The sequence below is a fragment of the Epinephelus lanceolatus genome, chromosome 4 (genome assembly GCF_041903045.1).
Source record: "Epinephelus lanceolatus isolate andai-2023 chromosome 4, ASM4190304v1, whole genome shotgun sequence".
Classification (NCBI taxonomy): domain Eukaryota; kingdom Metazoa; phylum Chordata; class Actinopteri; order Perciformes; family Serranidae; genus Epinephelus; species Epinephelus lanceolatus.
This window is the reverse complement of record NC_135737.1, coordinates 29395541-29411858: the sequence shown is the minus strand read 5'-3', so window position 1 is coordinate 29411858 and position 16318 is coordinate 29395541. Positions and strand designations below refer to the sequence as shown.

The 16318-nt window shown below is 40.0% G+C and overlaps 2 protein-coding genes across 4 annotated transcripts; one reads left to right on the top strand and one right to left on the bottom strand.

The window, feature by feature from the left end:
* Window positions 1-2621: 2621 nt before the first annotated feature.
* cryba1a (crystallin, beta A1a) lies at window positions 2622-6704 on the bottom strand. Of its 3 annotated transcripts, XM_033630838.2 has the most exons (7): window positions 6548-6704; window positions 6031-6370; window positions 5512-5578; window positions 5230-5348; window positions 4939-5080; window positions 4550-4692; window positions 2622-3205 (listed from the first exon to the last, which is right to left on the bottom strand). In XM_033630838.2, the coding sequence occupies exons 3-7, from the start codon at window positions 5548-5550 to the stop codon at window positions 3058-3060; spliced, it is 591 nt and encodes a 196-aa protein (XP_033486729.1). In that variant the 5' UTR covers window positions 5551-5578; window positions 6031-6370; window positions 6548-6704; the 3' UTR covers window positions 2622-3057. The 3 variants fall into 3 exon arrangements, with proteins under 3 accessions (XP_033486729.1, XP_033486731.1, XP_033486730.1); XM_033630840.2 differs by lacking the exons at window positions 6031-6370; window positions 6548-6704 and adding an exon at window positions 5819-5974; XM_033630839.1 differs by lacking the exons at window positions 6031-6370; window positions 6548-6704 and adding an exon at window positions 5742-5825.
* A 3537-nt stretch (window positions 6705-10241) lies between these two features.
* On the top strand, window positions 10242-15796 carry crybb1l3 (crystallin, beta B1, like 3). Its single transcript, XM_033630777.2, has 6 exons — window positions 10242-10321; window positions 11557-11630; window positions 11720-11838; window positions 12528-12660; window positions 13146-13288; window positions 14840-15796. Exons 2-6 carry the CDS (start codon window positions 11565-11567, stop codon window positions 15006-15008), a joined length of 630 nt encoding a protein of 209 aa, XP_033486668.1. The 5' UTR covers window positions 10242-10321; window positions 11557-11564; the 3' UTR covers window positions 15009-15796.
* Window positions 15797-16318: the final 522 nt, after the last annotated feature.

Here is a 16318-nt window from a genome sequence, read left to right as displayed (position 1 = left end):
ATCTTTTTGAATATGTCGATATCGTATGGATATCGTGATATGAGACTAGACATTGTCCAGGTTTACCACACATTTTCATGGACACATTTTTAAAACTTTTCAATGACTTTTAAAGGACCTGTAAAAAATTATTGCCCTACTTGCCTGGCAATTTTCAAATATATGAGATTCAAACGTAATTTCAGCTAGCTGGCATACATGAGAAGAGAGATGGAAATATAGAATATAGAATATAGAAAATAGAAAAATAGAAACATACATGATAGTAACAAAATGTCATATCGACACATATTAGAGCTACATTACGTGGACAGCTTCAGAAAATACATTTGCCATTATGTTACATTACATAGAAGGTAATCCATGGAAAATTACTGTAACACTTTTATGATACATAAAACAAAATTTCATGACTTTTTCAAAAGTTTCTATAATTTTTATTAATTCCATGACTTTTCCAGGCCTGGAAAATGTGACTGTAAAGTTCCATGACTTTTCCAGGTTTCCATGACCGTGGGAACCCTGATGGTCTTAGATTTTTTTTTATATTGTAGTATCGTGAGTGATGTCTTCTCCTGGTTTTAAAGGCTGCATTACCAGAGGCACAGCACCAAATTCTGTGCTCTATACATAAGCAGCCCCCCGCCCTTCGGTCCATGTCTCTCTCATGCACCTTTTGAATTTTTATTTTTTACAAAGTCAGTTTACTTTCTTTCCTTCACCCTACCTTCTTCTCTTTTTTTTGTAATCCCAATTTCCCTTTCTCGGGGAAAGACATGACAGTGTACATCCATGCGCCAGCAGTATAAGCAGTCATTCATTTAGCTCAAACTGAGTTTAGGAACAAATCCTGATGCAGGGGCGGACTAAACCATTTTGAGCCTTGAAGGGGTGAAAGGTGCTACAAAGAACTTCCACTATAATTCTAAACAAAGTTCAGTTCTTGAACTTCAATTTAGTTATGGCATAAATTATTTAGAAAAAAAAAATGAAACAAAAAAAAAAAGAACTTTTCCTTTCAAACTTTTCAAGGGCCCCCCTCCCATTGATGCCCTGGGTAATTAGTCCCACTTTTCCCTTGCTATGACACCCCTGTGCTTTCCAGTAAAATGATGTAATGTTCTGAACTCAACAGACCGTCATAGCTGTTTTATCATTTGTCTTTACCCACTTAGTCATTATATCCACATCACTGGTGACTTTGTATGAATAATTTCATTGTGTAAATATTTTATGAAAGCACCATGAGTCAAAGCTACAGTATTGACGCAATATCGATTTTGAGGCATTGGATCAAAAATATCTTGACTTTTGTGTTTCTCCATATCGCTGTGCTCAAATATAAAACTGCTAATACTTTCATACCATTACGACATAAATTCAATGTCATAAATGACCAGAAACTTCAAGCACCCCTCTTTGTTTGTTTGTGTTTATTGTTATGATTTTACTTTCATACATTTTTAGCATATTTTTTTAAAAAAAATCTTTTCTTTCTTTCCCTATTATACATCCATTGACTCCTACGTATTTTGCTCTCCAGTATGTTCTCAGTAGACTTGAACTTGTACAATGTCAAATCATTTGTACTGTATGTTAACAAAGGAACTTTAGATATGTGTAAAGTAACAAGTGGGGGCCAAATATACTGCTGATTAGATGTAATTTTGTACTACTGTGGATGTCAGAGTTGCTGTATGTATGTTTTATGACTCAGACCTCCGGATATGTTTCCTGTTTGCTTGTATCTTTTCCTATGGCCACAGCACACACCCTTTCAAGACATTTTCTGCTGCACTACTAATTGCACTGCAGGAATTGGTCAAAAAGACCCAAAGATATATACATATATTTAAAAAAAAAAAAAAGAAAAGAAAAAAAAGCAGGAACTCAGGCAGGGTCTTTAATGGTCTAGACTATTTTCAATCCTTTATCACTCAAGCTTTCACTGAAACTTGGCCATGGCCATTCACTAACGTCACACAGACTTGATAAGTGTGGAGTGTTTCTCTTTGCTTGAGAGATTTGATTCTCTCTATATATATTTTGCTGTCAGTCCTGCAGAAAGTCTGTAACTCTTTATCTTGTGGAGATCTGATTCAATATAAAGATTTTTGGGTTAATATTTTCTGACCACTCTGACCCTAGAGCTCTAACTGAAAATGAATTTCACTGTGTGGTTTCCTTATCAGTGCCATTAACTGTTATCAGTAACTTTTATACAGTGGCTCTTATTGTGTGCATGGGTGGAGCAGTCACAATATGTCTAAGTTGTTTGTGTTTTGAAAACTGTGTTTTAAATTGTTGATTAAGTGTTTATCCTCTGTTACAATGATATCAGTGGATGATATTCTCATGGGAAACTGTTGCTCATTATTTCCAGTGATTAGCCAGTAGCACTGACGACATGTTGGTGATGTTTTTGTGTGCGTTGTTTTCATATCTCGAAATGCAAATTTTATGTAAGACTTTCTCAAAAAGAACAGACACCAGGACTAAGCTTAATGTGGACTTGTGAGGCCCTTGTTATGTTGAAGGTATGAATGGAGAAGCCTTCACTGCAATATCAAACTTCCCAAAAGCAAAGACTGAAAATAATTGACCACTGAGCACCACAGAGGTTAGCAGCAGACTCTTGAGTTTCTGTTTATTTTATGTTGCCCATTCCTTCTTTACTGATCACTGGTAGCACCATCTTTACCCACAAATACGAGAAGCAACATGACACCTCCACCCTGCTGCCGTGAGGCCTTTAACTTCCTCCTCATCTCTCCTCAGTGGGGCGTCAGTCAGGCGCTTCTCTTCAGTGAACGTTTCTTTCCTTCCTGAACTCTTTCCATTGTTTCTCTTTAGCTTCATTTGGCAACAGAACGAAACAAAAGTGCGGTAAACATCTTGATTGTGAAGCACCGGCTGAGCGTCAGCCTCAGCTCACTGAGGTCTGACGGAGCTGGCTAAAGCTTGGAATGACTGGGTGAAGGGGGGAGGAAGAGGATGAGGAGGAGGAGGAGCTGGAGGAGGTAAAGAGTGAGAGGCTGGGAGGGGAGGCTGCAGGTCTCATTGCTGGATTCGACGCAGCGACTGCACCTGGAAGGACTGAGCATGGGAGCCCCACTCTCTGTAATGTTTGTACTCGCCGCCATGACGATCACACTCCATGATGTACTGGTAACCACGGTAACCTGGAAACTGATAGCACACCCAGCTGGAGGAGGAGAGAGGGAGGGGTGGAGAGGGAAAGGAAAGCAGTGGTTAATGACTGAAAATAACCACACTTCAAAACTATTTGAGAAGAGGGCAGCGGTAAAATACTACAGGCGTCTTTAAAACTGTCACTGTGAACAATTTGCTCACTCCAATCATTATTTCACTATACAGTGAAATATGAAAGGTAGAGAGACACTATCAGGTTAGGCTAGTCATTTAAGATGACTTCTGTATTTCTGTCACATTTAATCATAAAATAAATAATAATCTATATATAAATAAATAATCTAAAACTTGGATCTTGAATACAGTAGGAGCATCTGGCGGCACCGTGGTGCAGTGGTTAGCACTGTCACCTCACTGCAAGAGGGTTTCTGTTTTGAACCCAGGGTGGGGGAGCCCTTCTGTGTGGAGTTTGTGTGTTCTCCTCGTGTCAGCGTGGGTTTTCACTGGCTACTCCGGCTTCCTCCCACAGTCCAAAGACATGCAAAAAATTTGCCCGTAGGTGTGAATGTGAGTGAGAATGGTTGTCTGTCTCTATGTGTCCGCCCTGTGATAGTCTGGTGACCTGTCCAGGGTGTACCCCGCCTCTCACCCAATTCCAGCTGGGATAGACTTGTGCAAATGGTGTTGCTGTACCTCAGCAGAAGCTGTTCCTCTACTGCCGTGGGTACAATCAGTGTCAAACACCGTACTATCTCTATATTTTGTCACTTTCAAATGTGTTAAAAAGTGGAAAACAAGAATGTAAAAATCTGTTACGTAGGCGACATCACTGTGAACTGTTTTTGTTAAGTTTTAGTATGTCATAAAAATGTCATATAAAATTCACTGTGTGTGCACTTTTCCTGTGCGACCATCAATTATTTGCTGGATCCCTAAAATAGCACTGAGTCATCAAAACTTCAAAACACCTGATCGAAGATTTTTGTTTCAAAATGCTCTAAAATGTTTCTACAAATTTTTCTTAGGGAGAATTCCCCATAGACTCTCCTTTGAGGGCTTAATTGTAGAAGGTGTCAATTCAAAATGGCTGCCCCCCCAAATGTTAAATATAGATGACTGCAAATTAAGTGACAAAATGAAGTTGCAATAAATAATGAAATACATAATATGCACCTGCGGAATGGGATCAGGTGGTGGCTGGGATGTCTGTGGTCGCACATTGTGTGGCTCTATAGCGTACCAGCATAAACAAAGTGTGTTTTACTGATATCACTGATATACTGATTTGTTTTGTTTTGCTCTATGAGTTTCAATGTTGCATGTTGGTTGATGCCAGCATTCATATGGCAGAAGCCTGTAGAGAGCAATCCATCTCAGTGCAGAGGTTGACACTTACGAGCCGCTCTGAACTTGCATGGATCCAATCTCGTTGTTGCCCCAGCCCATGGCCTGCAGAGAGGGGTAGTCATCGTTTATCTCCCACTGGCGTCCCATGAAGTTCTCCCTCTCAAACAAAACCATCTTGGACTCCTTGTGGTTCTGTGTGCAAGAAAAGAAAAGTCAGTTATCATATTAACCTAACGTGGCTGAATTATGGTAGTGCATAAGGTTACAGTCTTGTTTTAGCTGTAACCAGCAGCTGGGGTAAGTCACGCTGTGGGTTTGTCACACATGAAAACCAAGTGAGTCAACTTGATGAGTCATATTTAGTGCTTTGTAACCGGAGACAGCTGAAAAGTCAGATAGAGGGTAAACAGAAGTCTTTGGAATGGGACAGAGACTCACAGCAGAGCAGATGGGGCGGAAGGACATCATCCTCTCAGTGTGGTAGGCGTTGCTGCCGCTCCACGACTCCCAGTGAGGATACTCTCCTCTCTCCAACACAAACTGCTGTCCACAGAAGCTGGAGTGTTCATATCCTGCCCAGCTGTCCCCAGCAAGCAGACAGACACATGTTCACAACACGCAGGACACTTGTAAAACAGACTGACTAACAGATCGGCTCAACATTTCAGTTGTTGCTGAATACACATGTATTAACAGATCTCTTTCCTCTACTCTCTCGGCCTAACTTACGCTCCGCACTCCACCTTCAGGGAGCGGATGTTGTCAATGCCGCACTCCATGATGTTCTGGCAGGCTGAGGTAAACTCCAGACGCTTCCCCTGGAAGTTCTCCTGGTCATAAACTGTGATCTGGAGAGGACACAAATGCATACCTGTAGTATGCACATGCCACACGCACACACTGGTGTGTGTACAGACACACACACATCATTGACATCATCAGGCCAGGCATGAAATTAAAAGGAGTGTAATCTGCTTTTGTTAATCATCCGTGGCGCGACATCACACTCACCTTCCATGGTCCCAGTGGGTTGGGATTATTCAGAGCCATGCTACTGTGTGTCTCAATGCTGATTTACCTTTAGTGCAGAGAGCAGGGAGAATCATATTCATGTTCATATTAAAGGCTGATTACACATTTCAAACACAACCTGTCACCTCCCCAACATCAACTGGAGCTAATGTTCATTATCAAATGCCTTTGTGGAATGTATATTCATATTCTTTGTGAAGAATACTGACCCATATGAAAGAACAATAACTATTACATGCCATCTGTTTGGGTGTGAAACCTTTCTTGAAGCTAACTACACACTCACACTGATGCTGCAGCTGCCGATGTAGGCGCAATGCTGTTTGTTCTCCCAATGCATGGCCAGTGTGTGTGTGTGTGTGTGTATGCATGTGTCTGACCTCAGTCTATACATTCATGTGGCTCAGCAGAAACAACAAAGACAAAAGACACAGAGATGTTAAGTGACAATGGTCAGCACAGGTCTATAGGCTGAATGGATCGAGATGGAGGGCTTACCTGACCGGCCCCAAAGAATAGCGGTGCAGTGCTCACAGGGGGCTCCACAAAAACGATGTCCTGACCCCAGAGTAAACGGACCTATTTATACATGCTGGTGCTGAAAAGCAGCTGGGCCTGTGGGTCGGGGCAGGAGTCAGCACATTGCTGCTCAAGTCATTGTTCAGCACTGAGCTGCCGGGCTTTAGTCCGCTGCCGTGGGACTGGATGGAGGGCACCATGCCCAGTGCAGATAAGCGCAAGTTGTAAATGGTCCATGACCAGTGGGCCGGACCAAGTTCTGGCACAGCCTGGTCCAGGAAACAGATCATCACAGATGTGGATAGTCTTGCCAGTGACTCTGGTGCAAAAGGCAAAACACATTTATTGTTCAAGTGCAAAGCAAAAAAACAGAAATGTCAGACTATAAACAACATTTCAACTGTGTTGTATTTAAATTCTGGATCAAAAAACTTGTTTCAAAATGACAAAAGTGTCCAATAAACAAGCTGAATTTGTATTTTAATAATGTACTCACTGAGTTCTTTGCACACTGTGCTGTGCTCCGTCTCCAATCTGCACACCATGTCCACCTCAACTGACCCCACATCTCTGGTCCTGTCACCTTTTCACTCACTCCTTTATACACACATGCTCAGTCATGCACACACACAGTCATGGACAGAGACAAGCACGCAGAGGCCTGTTCATGCAGAAACACATACACTGAGAGCATACAAAGGAGCTCACACACTTACACATCCATTTAAACACTGACAGCAGAAATAAAATAAAAAATAAATAAAATAAAAACATAAGCTCACAGGTCAGTGTTTTCAAAGAAGGTTCACCTCGCTGTCTAACCTCTAAACTTGTGGTAGCTTTAATAAAGTGTTATATTTCCATTGTTCATTAAAAGCTACATACATTATACTCTTAAAGCTGTAGCTGGTAACTTTAATAAAAATAACTTGTCATATTTGCTGAAACTGTCACTATATTCTGACAGTAGGACATGAGACAGATAATCTGTGGGAAAAATTAATGTTCCTCTGGTTCCTCAGAATAAAAACAACTAATCACAGCAGAGGAGTCACTAAACAGTACACTGAAATATGTTTCTGAAAACATTTGAGACAAGACCTAGGCAGTGCAGTACCAGAGGCTTGATTCATACTTGATCAGCACTGCCTAGTTGGACACTGTGACTCCACTTCACCAGAGGTGACTGACATGATTGACAGCTGTGTTAGAGACTCTTCAGCTCTGATTGGTTGTTTTCTGTGTATGGCAAGCCGTTTTAACATTTAATCACTAAGTTTGACTATCCGGAATTACCATTATAGATATCTATAACGTCATTTTGACTAGTAGTAATGTCATTGTGACTAGTATGAATTTTAATTTAAGATATGTGTGACGTCATTCTGAATAGTCAAACTGATTTACAGATATCTATAATGTCATTTTGAGTAGTCAAAACTGAATTATAGATATCTATGACGTCATTCTTACTAGTCAAAACTGAATTACAGATATCTATGACATCATTCTGAATAGTCAAAACTGAATTACAGATATCTATGACATCATTCTGAACAGTCAAAACTGAATTACAGATATCTATGACGTCATTCTGACTTGTCAAAACTACAGTTACAGATATCTGTAATTCAGTTTTGACTAGTAAGATTCAAACTATTTTTGCCATTCATGTGTATGGGGTTTGTCATTATAGATATCTACAATTACATTATGACTATCTATAATTCCAGTTGTAGATATCTACAACGTCATTTTCACTAGTCATAATTCAGTTACAGATATCTATAACGTCATTTTGACTAGTCATAATTCGAATTCAAGATATCTATGTCATTCTGACTATCTGAAACTCAATTCAAGATATCTAGAAAGGACCATGTAGATATCTTCAATTGATGATAATTAAAGATATCTTGAACTTGAATTATGACTAGTCAAAATTAAATTGTAGATATCTCAAACTGGAATTACAGATATCCACAATTCAGTTGTAGATATCCTCAATAACAATTGCAGATATCCGCAACTACATTGGCGATATCTGTAATGACAAACCCCATACACATGAATGGCAAAAATAGTTTGAATCTTACTAGTCAAAACTGAATTACAAATATCTGTAATGAGAGTTTTGACTAGGCAAAATCGAATTACAGATATCTTGAATAAGAGTTTTGACTAGGCAAAATTATGTTGCAGATATCAGTAATGAATATCCAGTCTAGCGATTAAATGTTAAAACGGCTTGCCATATTCAGTGCCCTGTGGTAGATTCTAGATGTCACTGGAAGCAGTGGAAAAAGGAGAAGGAACATATTTTTTTTACAGACTATCTGTGTCACGTATTTCTTTCAGAATACAGAGACAGTTTTGGCAAATATGGCACACAGTTATTTTTTGTAAAAGTTACCAGCTGTGGCTTTGGTACTCTGGAATCAAATAAACGTCTGAAACAGTAAATTTGTTTGAGGTTTGTTTGGGAGCAAACTGAGTGTCAACTATAATTTGAAATATAGAAACCGTCATATTTGTGTTTTTCATTGCTTATTTAACCCTTTGAAACCTGAGCAAATTGGCTTGATTTCAGAAAAAGGCAATGAACAACAAAAGAAGAGGTAACCCCCAAAACTGGCAAGAAATTAGTAAAACAAAAATTCTAATAATTTTGTAACAGAATTTTAAAATGCAATAATAAAGATAATGATTATAAATATTTTTTCCCTATTTTTCAAAATATTTTATTTATTTGCAGTTTGTGGGACATTTCCTACCAAGTGGCTCATTGCCTTTTTTTCCCCCCATGTTTTGAAAGAAATCCCACCTTTTTACCCGGGGTTCAAAGGTTTAAATACTTGTAAAAGATGTCTGAAAGCAGCATGAGAAAAGTGACGCTCCAGGTTTCAGAGGGTTAAGCAAACTGATATTTCAGTCACACACAGAAAGATGATGAGAGACATGATGTTGACATTGTCTGTCAGGTGATCTTGTACAGACCAATATAAATGTTGTTACTGTGAATGTAGCGTGACTTGAAAAGGTAAAGATAAAACTATAATGCCAGGATATATTAGCCTCAGAAACACATCTAAATCCTGTTCTTAAAATGGGGTTGGGGTAAAATTCCCCTGGCCTGCAGGACGGGCTGCATGTTGGTGGTCACACAGGTGATAGCAGCACCAGTCCTGTGCACGAACCCTCAAACTGAGGAGTAAGAACAGAATATTCTGAATCAGAGGGAACCTGATCAAGTTGCGTCTCTGTTCTTTCTCCCGTGTCTACTCTATAAATGTCTGAAATGGCTTACATGTTATATGTGGGTCCTATTCTATGCTCTATAATCATTCCTTTCATAAGTTCATACTGTTAATATTTCCTCACTTTTAAAACAGCTGCATCAAAATCATTAACATGACATCAGGTGGAAATCACAATGTTCTCATAAGGTCTGTCTGTTTGCAGTTGGCTTTGCAAGCATTTAAAAGAGCACACTGCAACAGGTGTGAGATATTCATGGGCAAATAGTCTGTGGCCTTTTGGTCCTGTTAGTGTGCATGCACAAATGCGTGTGTGTATATGACATGAGTGTGCGGGTGGGGTTGTATGAGATGTGCATGTATGGATACAGCCTGTCCAGCACTATAATACGCAAAACAGTGTCCGACACTCGCCTGCCCAAACAATAGAGAGATGGATGCTGCTCCTGCTGTCAGCACATTACACACACAGGGCTCAAAGGCTTGGGCTGGCTGCACCAAGGATCAATAGAAAGAGAGAGAATATGGAGGTGAAAGACAAACAGATCACAGAGAAGCTGGATGTAATGACAGAAGGGAAGGAGAGGGAAAATGGAGGAAGAGTTCAGAAAGAAAGTGAGGGACAGAATGTAAGGGTGGTGTCCGCAAAAGTAACTGTGTGTGTGTGTGTGTGTGTGTGTGTGTGTGTGTGTGTGTGTGTGTGTGAGGGTGTGGATGTGTGTGCGCGCGTGTAGAAAAGCAAACTTTCTGCTGATGGCAGTGACTGTCCCCGGTCCCCCACAATGGTGCTGGACAACAAAACAGGCAGCCGAGTCAGCACGACTTGCCCGCAGATAAGCAGCGTGACCTCTGACCTCGCACCGTGCTCCAAAGAGCTCGCAGCCAATGAGGAGTCAGAATCCAGCCTCTATAGACTCAGACTGGATGTGAATGTATATATATATCCCCGCTAACGACGCCTGCGTCCATCACTCTCTCCAAAGGTCGGTCCGTTTCAGCCTGCAATTGTAACTGTAAGTTTCCACTCTGAGGTCTCCTCACTCTTTAAGAACTGCGAGATTCATTTCATATTAAGGGGGATATTGTGGTTTTCCTGTCTACTCACTCTTGGACTGAAAGAGCCAAGAAAGGATTGGCTCTTCTCTTAAACCTTAACGTTGGACTGAATAGATGGAATATTGGCATAAAATGCAGCAGGGTATGATTTTATGTTTTAGTGCTGCTCCTCCTGAGGTGAGATGGATGAGAAAGATGTGTCAAATCCTTTATCCTAAGAAATTTGGGCAGATTAGTAGTTTGTGGCTGGTTAGTGAGTGTTTTTGCTCTCATGGAGAGGACTAACTTCAGGGGATGTGATGGGAACGTGAGAGGAAACACCACTTTGAGGATGGACTTGAAAGCAAAACATTAAAAAGAGCTCAGTTAGACTCTGCTTTTACTGGAAAAAGAGAGAACAACTTTGTTTTACAAATGCATGCATGCAACAGTGTAGGTTTGGTTTCAGTACTGGGTGGTGGAACACATGAAATGAACAAAATCTACGCCTATGCTTGCTGCACATTATCGCAGAAATCAGCTTACTTTTCGTCTATTTTCAAATTTAAATTGGGTGAAAAGCCTTGAGATTTATAGTTTAGAACATACGTCCAGAAGACAGAAATATCCTGTTTCACAATATGTTTTAACCTTGAAAGTCTTGTTTTCTTTTCTGTGACTTACACTGATTTAACTTCTTACTTTGCTGCACTGATGGAGTAGTGTACTCAAGGGTTTATAAGTGCACCATGACATCATTGTTGGGTGTGGTTACAGGTGCTCGTCCAACCACAGCCATCAGTTGTGATCATGGCCAGGGGTGAAACAGACGTTCAACCACAGAGGGCAGTAGAACACTTTTCAGCCTGGTGTTAGTTAACTCTTTAAAGGCGTCATTAGGATGCACATTCAGCCTGTTCTTGGTTCGTTTATTAAAGTGCATTTTCAGTATAACCATCACAAAATAAAGAGACAGAAGACATACTGTTTGAAGAACTGCTTACAAAAAAAGATGAATAAATGGATTGGGCAGCTGAAGGATCCCTTCAACGACTCTTAACAAGAGGAATCCTTGTGCTCACACACCTTCTATTCTACACACCACTCGGTGTACATGCTGTATTCCAGAGAAACAAGAAGCAGTTATCACTCTCTTCATAGCCCCTCAGTGTTTTGTGCAAATGGTTAACTGACTTTGTGCTTCTCTCTCTAGACCTGATCATGTCTCACTCAGGTGCTCAAGGTAGCATTGGCAGCCACTCTGCCATTGGGCTGCGCAATTACAAGGTACTTCTACTGTTTCCCAAAACTAAAAGTATGCATTGAAAATATTGTCACCTCAGAAATAAATGCATTCAGCTTGTTTTACCTTTCAGATATACCTCTATGAATATGAGAACTTCCAAGGCCGCAGGATGGACCTGTTTGGAGAGAGCCGTAACCTGTGTGAGAAGGGTTTCGACAGAGTCGGCTCCATCAGGGTCGAGTGTGGACCGTAAGTCAACGTCATTTCAGTCATGTCAACTGATAATCTTATTTAATTCTTATTTATAATATTTTTGCATTTATATTTAACAGACTTATTCCTATTTCTCAGCATTTTATTTTTTATTTCTATTTTATTTTATTTACATATTTAGTATAATGCACATATACATATTTCTTATATTTCTTATTTTAACTTTTTTTTTATATTTTCATATTTTTCTATATTTGTTAAATATTGTAGCATAATGGGCATATTTGTGCATATTTCTTAATTTTATATTTTTCTATATTTTCTTAATATATTTTTTTCATATGTTTCTATTTGTGTTTAATATATTAGCATAGTGGGCATATTTGTACATATTTCTTTTTATTTTATTTCTTTTTTTTAATTTATTTATTTTTTTAAAATATTTTTTCTATATGTGTTAAATATTGTAGCATAATCTGCATATTTGTAATTCTTATTTTTCTAATTTTCCCATATTTTTTCTGTGCTTATATATAAGAGCAACTGCAATGTGACCTTATTTATAAGTCCTCTGTTGCTGTCATGTTTTTATGAGGATGCACATGTTCTAAATATTGAGGGTGCTGCATCTCCTGACATCCCCACACCTGCCATCAAAATGTGTGATAACACTGCATATCTCCTCCCTAAACAAAATATGTGTCTGTCTGTCTCTGTCTTTCCAGCTGGGTGGGTTACGAGCAGCAGAACATGACCGGTGAGATGTTCATGCTGGAGAAGGGAGAGTATCCCCGCTGGGACACCTGGTCCAACAGCTACAGGTGTGACCGCCTCATGTCGGTCAGGCCTGTCAAAATGGTGAGTTGGGATCAGCCTGCAGAGTTTATTTTCTGTGCCTCCTGTCTGTTGTGATTGCAAGTACTGTGTTATATCACTGTTGTCTAGCTCTGTTTGGACCTCTCGTCCGTCTCCTGCTGGCACAAGGGGAAGTGCTTTTTATAAATGCAGTTATATGTTTATTTATAGACTCATTCCACTGCCTGTATTTTTGGATTAAGCTTTTATTAGCCACGATGCCTCAATTTGACGATGTTCAGATTAAAGACAAGAACAAGGATTCAGTGTCTTCCCTCAGAGGTTTGGCCCTTCTATCCAAACCCCTTAATCATTATTACACAATAATTGTATTCATGCATACTTATCTACGTTTGTTGTTTTATATCTCGTTTACTGGCTAATATCTGGGACAGAGAAAGAATCAGAAGCTGCGCTGACAACATCTTCAGGCAGCATCTGTATGAGAAGTAGGTTACTGATTTTAAAGAGACGTGTGTCTCTTATAGGACCCCCAGGACCACAAGATTTGCCTGTATGAATGTCCAGGCTTCGAGGGTCGTAAGATGGAGGTGTGCGATGAGGATATCCCAAGCCTGTGGTCTTACGGCTTCCAGGACCGTGTTGCCAGCATTCAGGTCACCGGTGGAACGTAAGTGTTCCTTTTTTTATCCCTCTATGGTTGTTTCTATCTAGGTGGTGACTAATGGTCAGAGAAAGTGACTTAATTCTCCAGAGGCCCTGTGTCCTCACATGAGGACATCACATTTTGGGTTTACTTGACCTTATACTTCATTCTGCTTGACTTAGACCTGTTGTCCTCATTTGTAGACACTTTTTTGTGCCATCTAGTGGTAGTAAGAGCACAATACACTAATCCATGTAAAAACAAGATGGCAGCCATCTCTGCCAAGTCAGTCTGCAGCTAATCCCGACAAAAAAGGAGCAAGGTACAAAACCTGATCACATTTTATGGTTGAAACTTGGTTTATTTTACTGTTGTCATGTTTGAGGACACTGGGACTTTATTATCATCTCATTTGAAGACAATGAGACTTAATCATCGTTGACAATGTTTAGTTTTTTATTCTTATCAGGTCCTACTGATCCCAAATAGCTAGGTGAAATTAAAAATGCATAACAAACAAAAGTTCAGGTCTCAGGAGGATTTTTTAAAGTGTCAAATCATCTATCGAGCAACACAAATTGGACATTGTCAGTGCTTTGCTAATAGAGTAAGCAGCCCCACCAGGATGTTGCAATTCATGCAAATTCAATCAACCCCCGTGAATTCTGCCTTGTAATTTTGTCCAATCGCTGCAATCATCATAGCATTACGTCACCAAACTCACTTCCTTGTTTCTGATAGTGAAGATGCAGACGTGACACTTACCAACTAAAATTACTGCTAAAGACCATGCAAGAGAGTTCCCTGATGTTCTGCACAAAGGCAGGGTAAACTGGACACACAAGGACGATAGACAAGACAAATCACCATGACAGAGGCTGTTGCATGTGGCATAAGCAGTATAGGTAAATGCTGAGGTCTAGGGCTGCAACTAGCGATTATTTTCATTGTTGACTAATCTGTCGATTATTTCTTCGATTAGTCGACTAATCATTTTATCGTTAATGTGTTAAAATGTTGAAAAATGTCGGTCTGACTCTCCCAAACCCCAAAATTATGAAAGGCAATGAGCAACTTGGTAAGAAATGTCCCTCAAATTTCAAAAAAATTAATAAATTTAGAAAATGATTTTAAAAAAATAGGGAGAAAAGCTAGGGAAACTATACTTATTATTATTATTATAATAATAATAATTATTCTACTAATCTCTAATTTCTTTGCCTTCTTCCCATGTCTTTAAAAGAAATCAAGCCAATTTGCTCAGGGTTAGGAATAAAAAAACAAAAAAGGCCAGCTCCTTCCAAAATTACATCTTGTACAGTCCACTCCCAACTCGATGTCCTATTTCAGTATATCCTTACGTATTACCCGTTATTATACTTAAACACTGCATATGTTGTCCACAATCTCCTGCTGTCATGTGCACTGAACTGCCTTACTGTGCCATACCTGTCATAAATAACTTGTGCCTGTATTCTAACACATGAATAAAGTAAATATAAACATAACTTTAGCAGTCAACTACACACGTAGCTCTTTGTGGTTCACATTTGTCTCTCTCTACTCCACACACAGCTGGGTGGGTTACCAGTACCCTGGCTACCGTGGCTACCAGTATGTGTTTGAACTGGGCCCTTACAAGCACTGGAACGATTGGGGAGCCCACCACCCCCAGATCCAGTCCATCCGCAGGGTGAGAGACATGCAGACGCACCGCAGAGGCTGCTTCGAGATGACCGCATAGAGAGGAGTCCGGCAGACTGTGGGCTAACAGGAGGGAATGACACAGGGGTCAGGCTTGCCATGCTGCTAACCATCCCTTGGAAAATTCTTCAACAGCCACCTAGCCACACACAAGCTGATGGCTTTTGAATATTGTTACGCTTTTACTGGTATGGTTTGAGAGTTCTGTGGCATCGTGAACGACTGTCACAGACTTCCTGAGCAACTGTAACACTGGTAAAAACTGTAGCAGTGCTCTCTGTCTACAGACCTCATAGAAAGATTGTGAAAGGGGGATTAGAGGGGATTAGTTGATAGTTTGTGTTTATTAGTTTGTTTCAATGCTATTAAAACCCTTTTATTTTATTTTTATCTACTCGCCTATGTGTTTCTAGCTGACATGATGCCAATAAGCCTGCTCACCAAAGCGCTCTCCTGGGATCCACAGATTTTAGAGAGCAAAGGGATAAACAATCATATTACTCCTCACAAAGTACTACCATGGACAGCTCTCAGCTCTGCACATGCCCTGCAGTGAGTTTGCCAAGCAGAGGGAGGCACTATCTCCTCGTCTCAAAGCAAATGGCTCTCTTAAGTGACAGGAAGGTGCCGGCCAGTCTGTGATTAAACAAGAGAAAGGCGGCCTTGCAGGGTTTTGTTTTTGCAGACGTGAACATCTTGTGGCTGGCCCTTTTCAGCTCATTGATGGGGCTGTCAGGAAGATTTGCATTTTACACTTTCTCAGGGATGCTGGCATCTGGAAAGCAACTTTCCAATGAAGACAATTGAAATAAAAATATTACAAAGTCACATCTGCATCTTTGTTTCCTTGTTTTTGTGTATTGTCTTTACTGTTCTCACACTCAGGTGTCATTTAAAGGGTCACTGCTTATTATTTTTATTAACAGCATATTAAAGGGATATTGTGTAAAGTAAAGAGAATCATCACCCAACTCTGCAGCATCTCTCAGCTCTGAATAGCATTACAGTGTCTTTCAGCTTTTTTTAGTTTTACCGACTACTCTCATTCACCTGGTTTCCCGTAGCTGCAGGCAACTTTTATCACAATAAATAAATAAATAGATAAATAAATAAAAGTCTGATTAACCCACTGTACCCTACCTACCCATTACCAAATGACACACAGACACATTTAGAGACTAGCAGGAGTATTTTGCAGCCACAGGACCAGATATTTCTTTCAGGTGCTGGCAGAGACCAAAACTGAGCTAAAACAAAAGACACATATTGGAATTAGGAGGTCAGAAACATGACTCAGATTAACGCTAATGTTGTTCAGTGTCTGCTGAATGGGTAATTGTTTGTGATCAT